Raw genomic sequence first — 17,072 nt, forward strand, 5'->3', positions numbered from 1 at the left:
TCGCAGTGGCGGTCTTTCCATTAGCCAAGGCCAGGAGCACCTGAGTTCCCCACATAGAAACCCTTAACAAATTACAAGGGATCATTAGCAAATGTGAATAGGTAGTAGGTAGCTAACAATTATATACTGAGCTTAGGTGCCTCAGGGACTGGACCATTCCTCATAGCAACAAATCCTTCCCCTCCTTCTCAGGCCATCATTGAATGCACTATTATATCACCTGTTTATAGGTTGACTGGTTGATTAGCTCTAGGAAAGCCAGGAAACAAAATTTACTTGAAGTAACTTTCAGATAGATGGTAGCAGGAAGAACATTTATATAACTGGGTTGTAAAATGCTGTGGTAGAATTTAATTCACTCCTTGGAAATTTATGGTTTTTAAGGCCTACCTCATTGAGATAAAACACTATAGCTTCACATTATTCATATTATAGAATTTTTAGTATTTCCAAAAATACATGCATGCGTTTGCAAATATAAACATAATTCTAATGCACATTAGATGTCACATTCTAATTCACATACAAATGCTCAGATTAAAAACCTGATCAAGTTAGCAAACTTGTATTGTTTCAAGGCAATAACTGAGATACCTGCTCTTTACATTTTTGTTCAAACAGCCACAAACATGCAAGGTCAGAGGCTTAACCCAGCAGAGACATAGACAAGCATGACATTGGCTCTAACCAGTGTCCATACGTTAATGCATTTTCTTGGGTTAATCTAGTTGCTCCCGAGTATGGCTCAATATTCTTCCGAAATTTTCTCATTATGTGAGAAATCTCCAACTTCACCAAGTATGACGTCTATAGGAGAAGAAGTACATCTCTCTGAGGAAAATTCATCATTCGCCAACAGCAGATTTTAACATCAGCTTAACAGTCACAAACACACAATTCCCAAACTACACGTCTAGTCTATACAATTCAGAACTGCACTGAGTTTATGAGCCGTGTTATTGTTTAAACCATATAAATAAAACCTACATTGTTTCGGTGAAGCTTCTGCTGTACAAATGCAGAACAGCCGGGGCTGAATAGATTCTATTAATAATGCAATATTGAGTTTGGTATTGACTTTAAGAAGTATTATCACCTCCTTGACTAACCCTTAGCTGCCAGCAGACGCTGCCTCAGGCCAGTACACACCTAATTGCTCGGTAAAAAGGCCGTTTCCCTACCTCATTGAGCCGCATGATGTGATAAATTTGCCGCAGGTACTCGCTGCCACCTGGTTTGTGGCAGATATCCAGGACCATCATGTTTATTTTCTGCTCAGTCAGTTCAAGAGCACTATCTCCTTCTTCTAAGGCTGTGCTTTTCTCCATTGTCATAAATGCACTAAACACAAAGAAAGCATATAAGTATCAGTGGTGAAGAATTGTAAAGATGGAAAATAATCAAAGAGATTGAGTGTGGAGAGTCGATGTAAATCTCATATTCAAAGCACCATAAAGACTGCTCAAATAGGTAAGCCTTCCCAAACCGCCCCTGCTCATAGAAATAGTGCCTCAGGACTGAGCACCTGAAAGCATTTTTAAAAATTGAATGGTTTCTTTTAAAACACTTCTTTATTGCATTTATACTCCTATCTATAAAACATTTTCCCATTACTGCAATTGTTGAAATTGCTATAATCATGGGATGAAAACAAAACATTTCTTTTTAAGAACATGTAAGAAATAATTTGTATTTTCTCTTTGAGGATAAAAAGTATCTTTGATGCCAGAAATAGCTTTGGTATTCTGTCTTTTGTAGATTCCTCTTTACACCTGTCGTAGAACACATTAAAGACTAATTAAAGTGTCAAAAGGGGAGCCTATTATGCTAAATATAGGCTGGGTGCTTCCTGGCAGTGTGCTTACCACTGGGTATTTTACATTAGCCTTTTGACACTTGTTGCCTTTTAAAAATATAAGGCCCCTCTCCTGTTTCTTCTTGGTAAGGATACCTAGCAAAAGTCACTGCCCTGATTATTCTTTCAGGAAAAGGGTCTAGTGTCACCACGCCGGGAATATGCAAGTTTTATTTGTGAAACATTTCTAAAAACACATACTCTTGTTATTGATTTTAAACATTATTTACATAGTAATGATGAATGACATAAGTAAAAAAAAAATTCTCAAACTATACCAGTGCAAAAGAACTCTATACAACATGCATCATATATATTCCATACTACTTTTCTTATTACACTTGATATTAGGTATGATCATGTTAGGCGTTGCAATCTAAGCATTCTTAAGAAAATGCATGGTTTTCCACTGTTTCTCAGACTAAATGAAATTTACTGTGGTGTAATCAACTATATACTGCAGTTCATTACTGAGATTTTGCCATGATTATAAAATTAGTTCTGCTAAGAGTCAGTGCCGCTGACCTGAAGACTGAACCAAATGATACCCAGCTGCTGGACATTAACTTTTATATTGCTTCCACATGTAGCTTCCAAACATCTTTCTTAAAAAACAGAAAAGAACTTTACAATTGTATAAGGCTTGCTAAAAGTAAAGCAAATTCTAAGAGATATTCATTAGCTGCAGTAAATTTTTAATAAACAGACAAAAAGACCTTGTTGCAGTAAAAGGAGTTTGTATATATCTTTTTTGAAGCTGCACACAGGTTGCAAGCAAAATTTCGTGTCAGGTTTTGTTGAGGCTGACATTGAAAAAGTTGAGGCCCTCTGACAAAGGAGTGTCTCAGTGTCAGCCCCTGAATTGTATCCTTTCCTGTCCATCACTGTGCAGGTGAAGCAAATGATTGGATTCAGTCAATGCTATGATTAATGAGTTCCTCTCTGGATTTGGGACTGCCTATCAATCATGTCATTAGGGAGAATGTGCCCTGAAAGAGGCAGACCTTAGCCAAGGAATAACTGCATTAATCTTAATCTGTATATGCACCCAGCCAGCCAAGTCAGGGTCACCATGATGAAAAACAATAATCTTAAACTCGACAAATTACTTTGCAAAGACAGACATTTCTTTACTTTTTGGGCTGTGTGTTCTCCAGAATCTAAGTTGACTGTTTACAGCTTGAGTGTTACTACAAAGTGAAGGTTATTTTAATGAATAGTAATGCTTTCGGGCAGTGTGCAAGACAAGCAATGCTTCCAGCTGCCACCTTTCCACTGCAGATATTTTCACAATTTCCATAAAATCAAAATTAAGTCTGAATCCATGTGAAAGAGATCTAGCTAAGTGATGTTGCGTAGTTCCAAGATGATCTTCATGGGGAATTAACATTTCATTTATTTTAACAGAAGAATTGTTTAAGTTTAAATGGTTACATTCTCAAACTTAAAACAGTTATGATAAAGCCAAGGAAACCCTCTATCTATATACAGACATCGTGGTTTAAAATACATTTTCCTAATGGTAGAGATCTATAAACAAAATGATCATCAATCATCAATTTGTGAGATATGTAGACGGGGAAGTTTACTTGTATAATAGACAATCAATCTGAAATCAAAGTCAAGAAGTACCATCCTATAGTGCCTGAATCTTGTAGAGGTGACCTAAAGTGAATTAGTAGGTCAAATTTAACTTTTTCAAATAAATATAAGAACTTTTAATCTGAATTCTTATATATTTGCATTTCAGAAATTGAGAAAGATGTAGCATTGTGCTTATTACATGCTTCCATAATGTACATTCAGGACCTTTTTAAAACATTTTTAAAAATCAGCAATTCTTCATTTCAGATGCATGTTCCAACAGAGAGCTAATCAGCCAAATATTAGCTGGACAACTCCCTATGTAGGAGGCATCAGATACAGTGGTGCTGTTTATAAAGACTTTAAACCAACTTTTAATGAAAAAATATTATTTATGGATTCCTGTATGCGTCCTCAGGTATATTACTGAGACATTACTTTAAACTGACCTTATTGACAGAGGGACTCCTAAATCAAAAGTATCAGAAATTTAACTTTATAATCAGATCCACTATTATTCTTTTTCTCTCTCCTTTACAACCACTGCCATGGATAATGACATCTGGCCTTAATCTTTTAGTCATTGAATTAAAGCTTGTAAATTGGGACTGAATGCAAATGTAAAGATTAAGAAAGTTGCTTTCAGGAGCACCTGGGTGGCTCAGTGGGTTAAATGTCCGACTTTGGCTCAGGTCATGATCTCAGAGTTCGTGGGTTCCAGCCCTGCGTTGGGCTGTGTGTTGACAGCTCAGAGCCTGGAGCCTGCTTCAGATTCTGTGTCTCCCTCTCTCTGTCCCTCCCCAGCTCACGCTCTGTGTCTCGCTCTGTCTCCTGTTCTCTCTCAAAAATAAATAAACATTAAAAAAAATTTTTTTAAGAAAGTTGTTTTCAGAGATACTAAGCACTTGCCTGACTGCGATTGTTATTCCTACCCACAGGACATGCCAGAAGTACATTTCTAGAAGTCACTACGACAAGACCAGGAAAATCACGATTACCTACATTTTTCCATTTGGATTAGTACAGATTAATTGGATTAACACAGTTTTACAGACTAATACAAACCAGTAAAGAATATTTGTTACCATAATACCAGTGAGTGCAATGTGTTTTAATAGGGTTTATAAATAAGAAATGCTTGCTAGTTCTAAGCTTGATGTTAAGAACTTTATCAATGTTATTTAAATTTTCCAAATCATGCCATCAGCTTGGTCTCACCACTGAAAATGAGGCTTTGAGAGATTCCATAATTTGCCCAAGATGGCCCACTTACAAGGCATTTGTATTTGTCTGTCTGATTCCAAAGCCTGAGTTCTTTGTCACTACAAAGAACTATGTAGTAAGGAAAGTAACAACTTTTAGTCGTTTCAGGCAGAAAGTCAAAATAGTATCTGCTAGAATCATGAATATATTTTAAAAGAATGGGGGACAGTGTGTGGAGTGGTATAAAAAAGGGCTGGCTTAGTGATCTGTAGACCATATGAACCATAATTTCTTTATCAATATAATGCAGTTCTATACTGAAGACGAATTTTAAGACAGGAGTACTCTATGTACATATTTAAATTCATCAGGGACCCTTAAAAATCTTAGCAATACCACAAATCACTTAGCTCTTGGTGACAAACCTATGAGAAGGCTGACATTTTCATACAGAAACAGCTGGGTGTGTTTATAGCTCGAGTGTGATATGCCCCAGCTGCCCTCTGGGATTCTTACATTACCAGATGAAAAATGTGTACCTTTTTGACAATCAGGTACACAGAAAGCAATAAAAAGCCTTTTATACCCATTAATTCCTTCTTAATTTAATCTCCATGCCCAATCCATTTACAAAACGCTCCAGGCTATCCACTAGATACCTGTTTGTGCACTGAAAAGAAATGAAACCAAATTCTCTTGGGTTTAACTCCCACCCTTTTTATCAGAAACCTTAAGATGGTGAGTAAACAAGTATAATGTTCCAGGGTATCAATGGGGTTCAAATTTTCATAAAACAAGGCACATCTAAATAATGCAGTTTTTGTTGGAATATTTACCTTTTTCTGTATTCATCAAAGTTCCCATTAAGTTAATAGAATAACCATTGTTGCCTATCTTAATGGTATTTTGTTGTTGTTTATTGGTAATTTTGTTATAGTGAACATACTTAATGAAATTCAGTGAAAGAAAAACATTGCTTTACCATTTGGTGCTCAGTTTCCTTGCCTTCACCAACTGGCTCTCAATCCAGTTGGGTTTCTGCTGCTCAATGATCTGTATGACCTTTTGAGTCATTTGATTAGGGTCACTTGTCTGCTTTCCCATGATACTTTCCAAACACAGGCAGATTAAACCAAGTTTCTCTTTACTCCATCTGTCAAGGGAGGCACCTGTTAAAAGTTCCACAGTGTTTCCATCCTCAAATATCTGACATATAATTACAATCAAGTTCCAGACAAGGAGGCTAGCTTTCTTCAATTCAACAAAGTTTTTTGACATTTTTCTCTCAGACAGAAAAAAGAAGTATTTAATTGGGGGAGGCAAACATGCAATCACCGTAGGTAACTCGCTGATTACAATAGATACTGCCTGAGCAGCAAGCCTCGTGAAGCCTGGGGAAGAAAAGAAAGAAAAGGTATGATTAATATTAGCATTTGCATTCCATCTCTCTGTTGTTTTCAGTGTTGCGTAGGGATGTCTAATTTTTGTGGAGAAAATTGTTGAGAAGAGCAAGTGCTTGACATATTCCGACAGAACTCTACTGGGATCCCCTCCAGTGCTGCCTAACATTCCTCAAGTCTCAAACTCATTTTTTCCTCTCTCACAAATGAAGATTCGAAAATTTTAAATTATTAGGTATATTTTTGTCTATTAAGACTGCAGGGTAAAGGGCTCCGATGTCCTCTTAATTAACAAATGCAAAAGCACTCCTGGGGGACCTCTTTGTGGCCTTTGATACTTTCTTAAACCATTCTCCTCTTCCCTTGAAATCCATAGCAGAATTATTCCAGGTCTTGTCAGGACTGACTCCTCTTCTTCCACTTCTTTTTATTATTTATTTTTTTTAATGTTTGCTTATTTATTTTTGAGAGAGAGAGCGAGAGGGCAAAGGGCAGAGAGGGAGACAGAGGATGAGAAGCAGGCTCCGCACTGTCAGTGCAGAGTCCCATGCACAGCTCAAACCCACAAACCATGAGATCATGACCTGAGCTGAAGTTCGACACTTAACTGACTGAGCCGCACCCAGGTGCGCCTCTTCTACTTCTTAGCACAAATGTCACCTCCTCAGAGAGCCTTCACTCACCACCCCCTCCAAGGCATCCCTTCATGCTCTTCCCATCCCAGCACCCACTTCCTCTGTATCATTAGACGCCATTTTGTTGCCTTTATTATAGCACTTAACCATTGTCTAATAAATATCTCCCTAATTCTTCTTTATCTGTTACTATCCACTAGAATATAAGCTTCATGAAGGCACTTCTGTATCCTCAACCCTTAGTACCTCATATATCAGTTGTTCAATAAATATTTGGTGAATAAATGGGTCAACAAACTGGTTCATGGTTACCTTTATTACTCTTCTTTGTTTCTTCATGGCCCATTCTAGTTCTAATTTATACTAATACCTCTTAAATGTAGTTGTTTGCTAAGAAGTCTTTGCCTATTGACTGATGAGTCTACACACTCTCCCTTCTTTGCTCTGAAGGATGTACTGATCCTCCCTCTCTAGATCAGGGTGTCTCAACTTTGGCACTAATGACTTTGGGCTGTATAGTTTTTTGTTGTGATGACTGTCCTATGAATTACAAGATATTATAGCAGCATCTCTGACCTATGTCCACTAGATGCCAAGTAACATTCTCCTCAGTTGTGAGAACTAAAAATGTCTCCAAGCATTGCCAAATGTCCCTACGGGGGCAAAACCTTTCCTTGTTGAGAGCCACCCTTCTGGATGATTCTAGAATCTTTAGTCTTGGTCTTTCTCCAGGGTAGCAGTCCTACTACTTCAGCTCCCTGTTTTCCTCCTGAACTAGCTTGGCCTTGCTGACTCTCCCTCCCCACCTCCCTCTGTCCCTTCTTTTCTTTTGTCTTTTAAAATCTTTTAAATAGTAACCACGTTGATAAATCCTCCTACCCTTCATCTGACATACAGCATCACCTCACTGTAACCATGGCTACCGACCTATTAAAGCCCTTCCTTATAAATGGTAGTTGGACTACTGCACTATTCTCCTAACTCATCTCTCTGTTCCAGACTATCCCCAGCCTCTCTCCTGTGTTGTGAAGCCAGATTCACACACTGTAAAATTTGTTATCTAATTTCTCTGCCACAATTGTTTTAGCTGTTTTCCACTGATCAGTCTTCAGAGTGTTGCTGTCAAAACACTCCACAGTCCAGCCTCCGCCAGTTTCTGTAAACCTTATCTTTATTTTATCCTCATTGCTTTTAAACTTCTGAATATCTCATTACTCTCACATGGGTTGCCCTTTCTCTCCATGAGTCATCCATCTTCTTCAACTCTTGGTTCAAAGTCCTCTCCTCCTATAAATTTATTTGAACATACCATCTATATAACCACTTCGGTAATTAGGTCCATAATGTGCCATGCTGTCATCTTTTTATATTATCATCTATTATTGTTTATGTTTTTTGTCTTGATGAGTTATCTTTACAACTAAACAAAAATCTCCTCAAGAGCATATAAAAGAACCTCATCGGTCCTTGGCTATCCTACAAAGCCAGACACAATCTTTTAATCCACTAAATACATGACTGAATTTGATAATTGGAACCAAGTGACAAGTCAAAAGAAAGTAGCTTTGCGTTCTTCCATGAAACATCCTTTCTGTTTTTACTAAACAAAAATAATAAAACAATGTGAAATAATTTTCAAGATACTTGTGACATTTAAAGAAGTCATTCTGCTCTAACAAAGTACGAAGCTTTTGGAAAACATATGTCTAGTCTAGTGACTCCACAGAAACTCAGGACAACTTAAGAATCATGTTAAAAATGGACTGGAATAGTCTTTGTAAGTTTGTAAAATTGGGCCCAACATATATTTGGAAGATCTCGTAAGACTATTGTATTAAATAAAATACTAAATGTGAAAACACCTAGTTTAGTACTTGTAAAATATAGTTCTTTGATAAAATGCTATCCTTTTATCAAATGAATATGCTTAGATGAAGCTTAAAATATAGGTAAAGCAAATTAAGAAACTCGTCTGTGACCACTCTTCTCTGTGTTCTTAAAATATTTTAAATGTTTTGTTGTTCGTTATGTGTTTGTACCATGCACTCCCTATTCTACTCTGAGGTATTTGACTTAAAAGATTATATCTTATGTTCTGTTTATTCAAAAGAGGATTTAACTGCTGATCCCAAGGAAACATTTGACAATCTAAGTAGATATCAGGTAAATATTATCAATTCTCTTCACACCTGCACTTCTACTGATACTTTAGAGATTTTGAGGACTCCAAGTACTCAGATTCTCACTACTTCATTAAAGCTTACAGCTAATTCCAATCAGAACCTTTAGGTTGATGTCAGATTAATCAATTCGTTCTACTAATCACAGAAACTCTGAGTCTGTGGTGATATTAACAACACACCAGGGAGGGATCTTTTAAGAATGCCAAACACTCATTTTTCTGTCCTTATTTAAATGTTTTGACTTCTATCTAAGCCATATATATATTACATTTTGGAAGGGCCATCCCAATTTCAGAGCTGATAAGGAATGAAAAAAAAATGTATGCCTTAGAATGAATGCAATGTGATATGAATATTTACATATTTATCATTTTTTTCTTCCTAGACAGGTACTAGTGGCTGTAATAACATATTATGTGGATTATAAAACACGCTGAAAGGAAATTTACAATGAATGAAGTAAAGACAAAATAACATCTTAAAGTTATTTAAAAAATTTTACTTATTAATGGTATAAAATGTCAATAATAGTTTACTGAGTGAGGATAATGTGATTTAATATGCTTTGTAATTTTTAAAATCTGGGTTTAACACTTGAATACAATGATTGAAAGGGCAGGTTTTACATTCAGTTTGTGTCAGTACTTGGTTTTAATAGCTGTCATAGGTGAAAAAGCTACTACATGAACATACATAGATCCACATGGGAACAAGTATATCGATAACTGTGCTTATGAAATCATGGCACTTGTTGTTCAATCTGAAGCATCAAATAGGCCAAGGCTGTTGTTGAAATTTGTCTAGTAAATATTCATTATCCATGATGTCATTCAGTTGTTCTAGCAAACAAAATGAAAAATAAATTTTGTGTTTTTAAGAAAAATATTCAGGAATCATTGAAACCTTTATTTGGAATATTATAAATTATGTTAGAAAATATTATTTCTAAGGGACACCTAGGTGGCTCAGTCAGTTAAGTAGCCAACTCTTGATTTTCGGTCATGATCTCACAGTTCATGAGTTCGAGCCCGGCATTGGGTTCTGCATTGGCAGTGCAAAGCCTGGTTGTGATTCTCTCTCTCAATCTCTCTCTTTCTCTCTCCTCTTCCCTCTCTCCTTTTTCTCTCTCTCCTCCCTCTCCCTCTCTCTCTGACCATCCCCTGCTCATACTCTCTCTCTCAGAATAAACATTAAAAAAATTATTTCTAAGTTCTTAAGTATGTAGATAGGATATTTTTATTGGTGATACTGGTTTTTCTAAAATGAATATTTCTGGATTTTATAAAATAAACTATCTTAAGAACTTCTTTACAGGATTTTGTGTATTTCTGCGTTTGGTTTCTTTCTCCACAACCTGCATGTGAAGGGTGCCATGAATACATTTTTCTTGCAATGTTACCTCTGTTTCCTCTCCAGAACCCATTCGGTTAAAATAATTACTCCAACAGTTTTCCCATAAAGCATTCTTTTTATTTAAAAAGTAACTTACTGGGGCACCTTGCTGGCTCAATGTGACTCTTAATCTTGACATTGTAAGTTTGAGCCCCCTGTTGTGTATAGAGATTACTTAAGAATAAAATCTTAAAAATATAAATTAAAATAAAATAAATAAAAAGTAATTTACTGCTATGAAAATTTTTCTGGTATATCTTTCATTTATTTGTTGTCAAAGAAACAAAACAACTAGTTCTTTGTGTATTTGAACTTTGAAACATAACAAATACCTAAGCTGAGCTGTACCAGAAATATCTGAACTTTGATTCAACTCTTTAAATCTCCTACATTGTATAATTTATTTTAATGTTTATTTCTTTAAATCTTCACTATTTTCTATGTAACAGTATTTGCTGACAAAGAAATAAAGAAATGCATTTTAATTTGTCACTACAGTGTTTTCTATGTTCTGTCATTTTCACTGTTTCAGGAAGGACAAATGTTCCCTTACACTAGTAACTATTTGTCTTTTAATAAGTTAGAGTCCTCAAAAAAAAAAAAAAAAAGACTCTAAACATTTATCATTATTTAGACACCTTCTGTAAAGTACTGAATTAAATATCATTTGACTTAAAACGTTCTTGAAAAACAATTACAGAGGTTTGTCTTCATGTTTTGGATGCTGAGTTTTGAAACATTTTGCTGGCCATGATGATTTCCAACCATCTTTAGCTTGTATCTCAAGGCATAATACCTACTTAAGAGGAATTCTTGTTTAACAATAATATATGGGAAGTCATATTTCAAGAGGTTTTCCTATTTATTTCCTTTTGTAAATCCTCTTTTGACCAAATCTTATCAGATCATCATCATTTTGCCTTATAATATGGCTGAGTAAGAGTGCATGTTAGGAACAGAAATAAACGTGAACTTTTTCACTTTGTTATTGTTTGCTCTTCCTTGCATCAATATTAGTGTTAAACTGCAGTAGATCTGTTGATTTATAGGAATATGTCAAAGCCACTTGTGTGTTTTGTGGGGATTAATTTTGTTAAAAGTAGATTCTGAAATACAAAGGACAAACTTAATTCAGTACTGCACCTTGAAAGCTGAAGAAGTGCTTTAGCACTGTCCATCACCTCCCCACCAACACCAAACTCAGCACATGACTGTCTCACTCACAGACCAAGGGACAGTTACAGTTACAATCTCCATACGAAATTTTAGTAGAGTTTCATTTCTTTCTTTCTTGTTATACACCAAAGAATTGTCTTGTACATTCCCTGAGGTGTTTGCACCCATTTGGAACCAATTTTACTAGTCTTCAAGCACCAAGAGGAGGTATTTTGTTTATAGTTTATCTCTAGCCTCAACTGAGATGCTTGATATGTAGTAGTAGCTCACTTAGTAAATATTTATTGGATGAATAAGTGACTTAATGTCTGGCCTGTAAATAAAATCTGTCTTGTATACTGTAGGGATAATAAAGGTTGAGCACTATCAGTCTAAAAGAGGGCAGAGATGGAGAATCATGGTATTTTCCTATTGTCATATCCACCTGGAATGCACAAAATGGTTTATAAAGTCACTTTCCTCCACCATTTTCTTTTATGTGATTTGGAATGTTCTACTTCTACTCTTCTACTCTTAGTAGTAGTAGTGATAGTTTTGTTTTTTTTTTTTAATTTTTTTTTTTAACATTTATTTATTTTTGAGGCAGAGAGAGACAGAGCATGAACGGGGGAGGGTCAGAGAGAGAGGGAGACAGAATCTGAAACAGGCTCCAGGCTCTGAGCCATCAGCCCAGAGCCCGACGCGGGGCTCGAACTCACGGACCGCGAGATCGTGACCTGAGCCCAAGTTGGACGCCCAACCGACTGAGCCACCCAGGCGCCCCTAGTTTTTTTTTTTTTAATTTAACTTTTTATTTTTTAAAATCTACATCCAAATTAGTTAGCATATAGTGCAACAATGATTTCAGGAGTAGATTCCTTAGTGCCCCTTACCCATTTAGCCCACCCCCCCCCACACCTCCTCCAGTAACCCTCAGTTTGTTCTCCATATTTATGAGTCTCTTATGTTTTGTCCCCCTCCCTGTGTATATTATTTTTGTTTCCCTTCCCTTATGTTCATCTGTTTTGTCTCTTAAAGTCCTCATATGAGTGAACTCATATGATTTTTATCTTTCTCTGACTGACTAATTTCACTTAGCATAATACCCTCCAGTTCCATCCACGTAGTTGCAAATGGCAAGATTTCATTCTTTTTGATCACTGAGTAATATTCCATTGTGTGTATATATATATATATATATATATATATATATATACCACATTTTCTTTATCCATTCATCCATCAGTGGACATGTGGGCTCTTTCCATACTTTGGCTATTGTTGGTAGTGCTGCTATAAACATGGGGGTGCATGTGTCCCTTCGAAACAGCACACCTGTATCCCATGGATAAATGCCTAGTAGTGCAATTGCTGGGTCCTAGGGTAGTTCTATTTTTAGTTTTTTGAGGAACCTCCATACTGTTTTCCAGAGTGGCTGCACCAGCTTGCATTGCCACCAAGAATGCAAAAGAGATCCTCTTTCTCCGCATCCTCGCCAATATCTGTTGTTGCCTGAGTTGTTAATGTTAGCCATTCTGACAGGTGTAAGGTGGAGTCTTAGTGATAGTTTTATGGAGAATATTATTTAGTAAGGAAAATCACAAAAACTGGTATCTACAAGTAAGCATTTTTTCTTGGAACCAGTGGTTCTTTGAAATGTTATGGAAGAGTTCCAGAACACCTGTAGAAGGCAAAACTGTTCATGAATACAATGACCTGAAAGCCACAAACAAAATAGTGCTACTCATACAACATGATATATTAACTACAGATTATGCCTCCTGAATTGCTCAAAATCTATGAAATATCCAAAAGCTAGAATGAAGGAGAAATGGCAACCACTCAGACAAGGAAGAACTGAAGTAATGAAAAGCTGACATTTTCCAATTTCAATTAAATGGCTTTACTAGATTCAAAGGCAGTTTAATAGGGCTTGGACAGAATTAAAGCATTACTATGAAAGGTCACAGATAGATAATTGATTTGAGTTTGCAATATAAGGTCGCTGGATAAAAACCACATTAGTTAGGATCTCCATAGAGAAGAATGAAAGAAGGCTAGTCTCTTCAATTGACTTAGTAGGTTCGGTTGGAGTATTTTACCATTGAAACTTTCCTCAAGTTAATGAAAAAATATTCTTTTATAGATTAATATAAAGGGAAAAATTTTATTAAAAAATTTTTTAGTGTTTATTTATTTTTGACAGAGAGAGAGAGACAGAGCATGAGGGGGTGGGGAGAGAGGGGGAGACCCAGAATCTGAAGCAGGCTCCAGGCTCTGAGCTGTCAGCACAGAGCCCGAACGGGCGCTCAAACTCACAGACTGCGATACCTTAACCTGAGCTGAAGCCAGATGCTCAACTGACTGAGCCACGCAGGCGCCCGCAAAAGTTTTATTTTAAAAATCCTAAGAAGATTCATTCATATGTCTATATAATATACATAATAAAACATTACATGTTTTGTAATGCAGAAACACATAGGTACAAAGAAACCATTTAAGAAGACAGCACTTAATTAATAAAATAAATCAATAATGTAACTCATGTTCTAAAATACACTTAATAGATGCACTGCCCCTAATAGGAACAATGCACGGAATTCAGAACCATAGGTATTGGGGGAAATTACTCTGTCAAAAAACTATGTAGGTACTCACTCAATGGAGTGCTATTTTTGACCTAAAGGCTACACAAGTAGGTCTGTTAACAAGAAAAAAGAAAGTAATAATTAGTGGTGGCAGAGGGAAAAACTTCAAGGAAAGAACATTAAACATCAGAGCAATATTCTTGAGAGTATGAATTTTAGATTACTCAACAGATTTGAGGTAAGTTAGTCACAATCATCGACTAATGTGTGAATACTAACATGAACACAACATATCACAGAAAATTCTGAGCTGATAGTTAAATAAAGAAGATGACCATTTGAGTCATTTCCCTTTCTAGTTTCCTTGGTCAGAAGGCTCATAGTAAAAAAAAAAGAAAAAAAAATTTACAGGTCTCAAATACATAGAAATGGCGGGAAAAGGACTAACATAGTTTACAAATCTTATAATTTTAGAATTTTACTTGATTTCATATCTTACAAAATTGCTTCTTCAAGGATGGGTTCTTACAAAAAAAATAATAATAAGGTACCTTTGCTTGATTCTTTCCTCTTAGTTTCTTTTGGAGTATAATTCCATTCCTTTGGAATGCTCTCACGCAAATGTTCAGGAACACTGTGCTTGTTTAGGTTGGGCCCACAGTTTCTCCCAGACTTCATCACAAATACTATCTGCTGTACAATGTCCTTGATAGCATCAGTCAGTGCCAGTCTCAAGCATCGGATGACCTCTGGCTCGGACTCCATGCATGTTGAGACTTTAAAATCAGACAGCATATTATAGTTAGCAGAATCTGGCAATATTTTGTGCCTTATTTAATTGGGAATTCAGTTTCTCATTAGCTAGTTTAAAGCCATAGAAAAGAAGAGCTGTTTTTAACCTTGAAATCACATAATTAATAAACAGTCCATAAAAATTAAAAAAAAAATTCTTCTTAGTAATAAAGAAAATGGTAATTAAAATAACAGGGAATAACAGTATTTGCTTGTGGTCTGCAACTCTAACGGTGGAAATTGAAGTTGTATGATTTTCTTAGATGATAACTTGGCAATAATACCAAATCTTTAACATTTTGCTTACCTGTTAACTCATTTATTCCTTCTCTGGACCTTATGCTAAGAAATTAATTATAATCATGTAAAGGATATAAAGGAAAATCGAAAATAATCTTAATGTCCAATAATCATCAGTTATTTAAGTAGCTAAGATATATCCATCAACACAATAAAGCCATATATTGTTTAGTAAAAAATAAAAATAAAGACATGTTAGGAAAACTATGACATGTTATTTTTATTACAAACACACTATACCACACACACACACACACACACACACACACACACATAAAAGAATTACAAGATGCATTCTCCAGGTTAATGGTGATTATCAATGCCTGATGGGATTTCAGGTATTTTCCTCCTCCTTCCCTCTTTCTTCTTTTACTTTTCCTTCTTTTCTATCCTCCCATCCTCCCTTCTTTTCTTCTTTCTGCCATCCTACCTTCTTTCTGATAATATAGATTACCAACCGTTAATATGTATTACTTGTGTGATAAATGCAATAAAATTTTATTATTTTTTTAATATGACAGGAAAGTCTTGGGATAACCACTTGAATCAACACAGAAAAGTACCCATATGTTTTTTCCCCTCAAAATTTGAGGTGGTATTTCTGTTTTTTCTTAATTTATTTAAATAATCTCTACATCCAACATGGGGCTCTAACTCATGACCCTGACCTGAGGTCAAAAGTTGCATGCTCTTCTGACTGAGTCAGTCAGGCACTCTAAGGTAATATTTCCCAAGTGACTCAATCCATTATTAAAACCAGCATGCTGGGGCACCTGGGTGGCCCAGTCAGTTAAGGGTCCAACTTTGGCTCTGGTCATGATCTCCTAGTTCATGAGTTTGAGCCCCACGTTGGCTCTGTGCTCACAGCTCAGAGCCGGGAGCCTGCTTCAGATTCTATGTCTCCCTCTCTCTCTCTCTCTGCCCTTCCCCACTCACGCTCTGTCTCTGTCTCTCAAAAAATAAATAAATAAATAAATTTTTTTAATGTTTAAAATAAAATCAAGGTATTACAAATGATAGAGAAAATAACAGCCCTATCTCAAAGAATTATTTTAAAATTATATGAATTAATTTGTGTTAAGCAACTAGCACATAGTAGGCACTATGTGCACCATGTAAACCTATGTTATTATTATTATTACCTAAGAGGAATTTTCTGTAAAGTTTGCAATATTATAGTATAGGGTGCCCAGTGTTTTTTGATGCAGCGTTCTGCAACAAGTTGAGCATGGGATAGTATAGGGAGGATCAAGCAATATCCACAGATGCCTACAGTAGGGATAAGATACAGATGTAGCAAGAAGAGAAGGAAATATAGGAAGAGAGAATAGAGAAGAAAAAAATAGTAAGTGACAAGCCCTTCTGGTTTCTGGCTCTGCATATAAAGAGCTTAGAAGTTGCCTCTCTGTCCTATCAACAAGTAAATAGCTGAACAGATGGAAAAATCAACAAGTCTTCTTGGATCTGTAGAGAGGTGGGGACATAAGGCAAACCACCGCCTCCAAGATTGGAGTGATGGACAGCAAATACAGGGAGTCACAGTTTACTGGAGTGGAGACTCATAAGCAGAACCTACCATGGAAACCAGTGCCAAAGTAGGAAGTCTGAACTGTAATTGATGAATTGCTGGAGGCTCAGTGTGGACAAGTCTGAGAGTTAAAATTCAATGGGGACCCTGTTATGTGGAGGCTGCCACACTTTTGTGAGTTTTATCTCTGTGAGTTCAACTAGGTGCCCATAGTAAATGTCAGAGAAAAATCCCCAAGAGCTTCCAGCAAGGGAAAAGGAAAAGGAACATTTTGAGATAAGTCAGAGCACTCTGTTCTTCTTCAGGGTTGCCCTCAGGAGAAACTACTAAAATAGAGCCTAACCCACTGGGGTATTATCAGAGTCTAACTGACCTAGAAGAAGGGAAATACCCAATTCCAGCCCACTCTAGCTATACTCTCCTACATAGAATGGGAGAAAAAAACTGAGAAACACTT

General features: G+C 36.2%; 1 protein-coding gene across 1 annotated transcript in view; it reads right to left on the bottom strand.

The window, feature by feature from the left end:
- KIAA0825 (KIAA0825 ortholog) overlaps window positions 1-17,072 on the bottom strand; it is a 208,298-nt gene that overhangs the window by 22,774 nt on the left and 168,452 nt on the right. Inside the window, 3 exon segments of the mRNA XM_015536093.2 lie at window positions 1,182-1,341; window positions 5,625-6,033; window positions 14,547-14,771. Of these exon segments, the coding sequence (XP_015391579.2) occupies window positions 1,182-1,341; window positions 5,625-6,033; window positions 14,547-14,771 (794 nt within the window).

Source organism: Panthera tigris, chromosome A1 (assembly GCF_018350195.1).
Source record: "Panthera tigris isolate Pti1 chromosome A1, P.tigris_Pti1_mat1.1, whole genome shotgun sequence".
Classification (NCBI taxonomy): domain Eukaryota; kingdom Metazoa; phylum Chordata; class Mammalia; order Carnivora; family Felidae; genus Panthera; species Panthera tigris.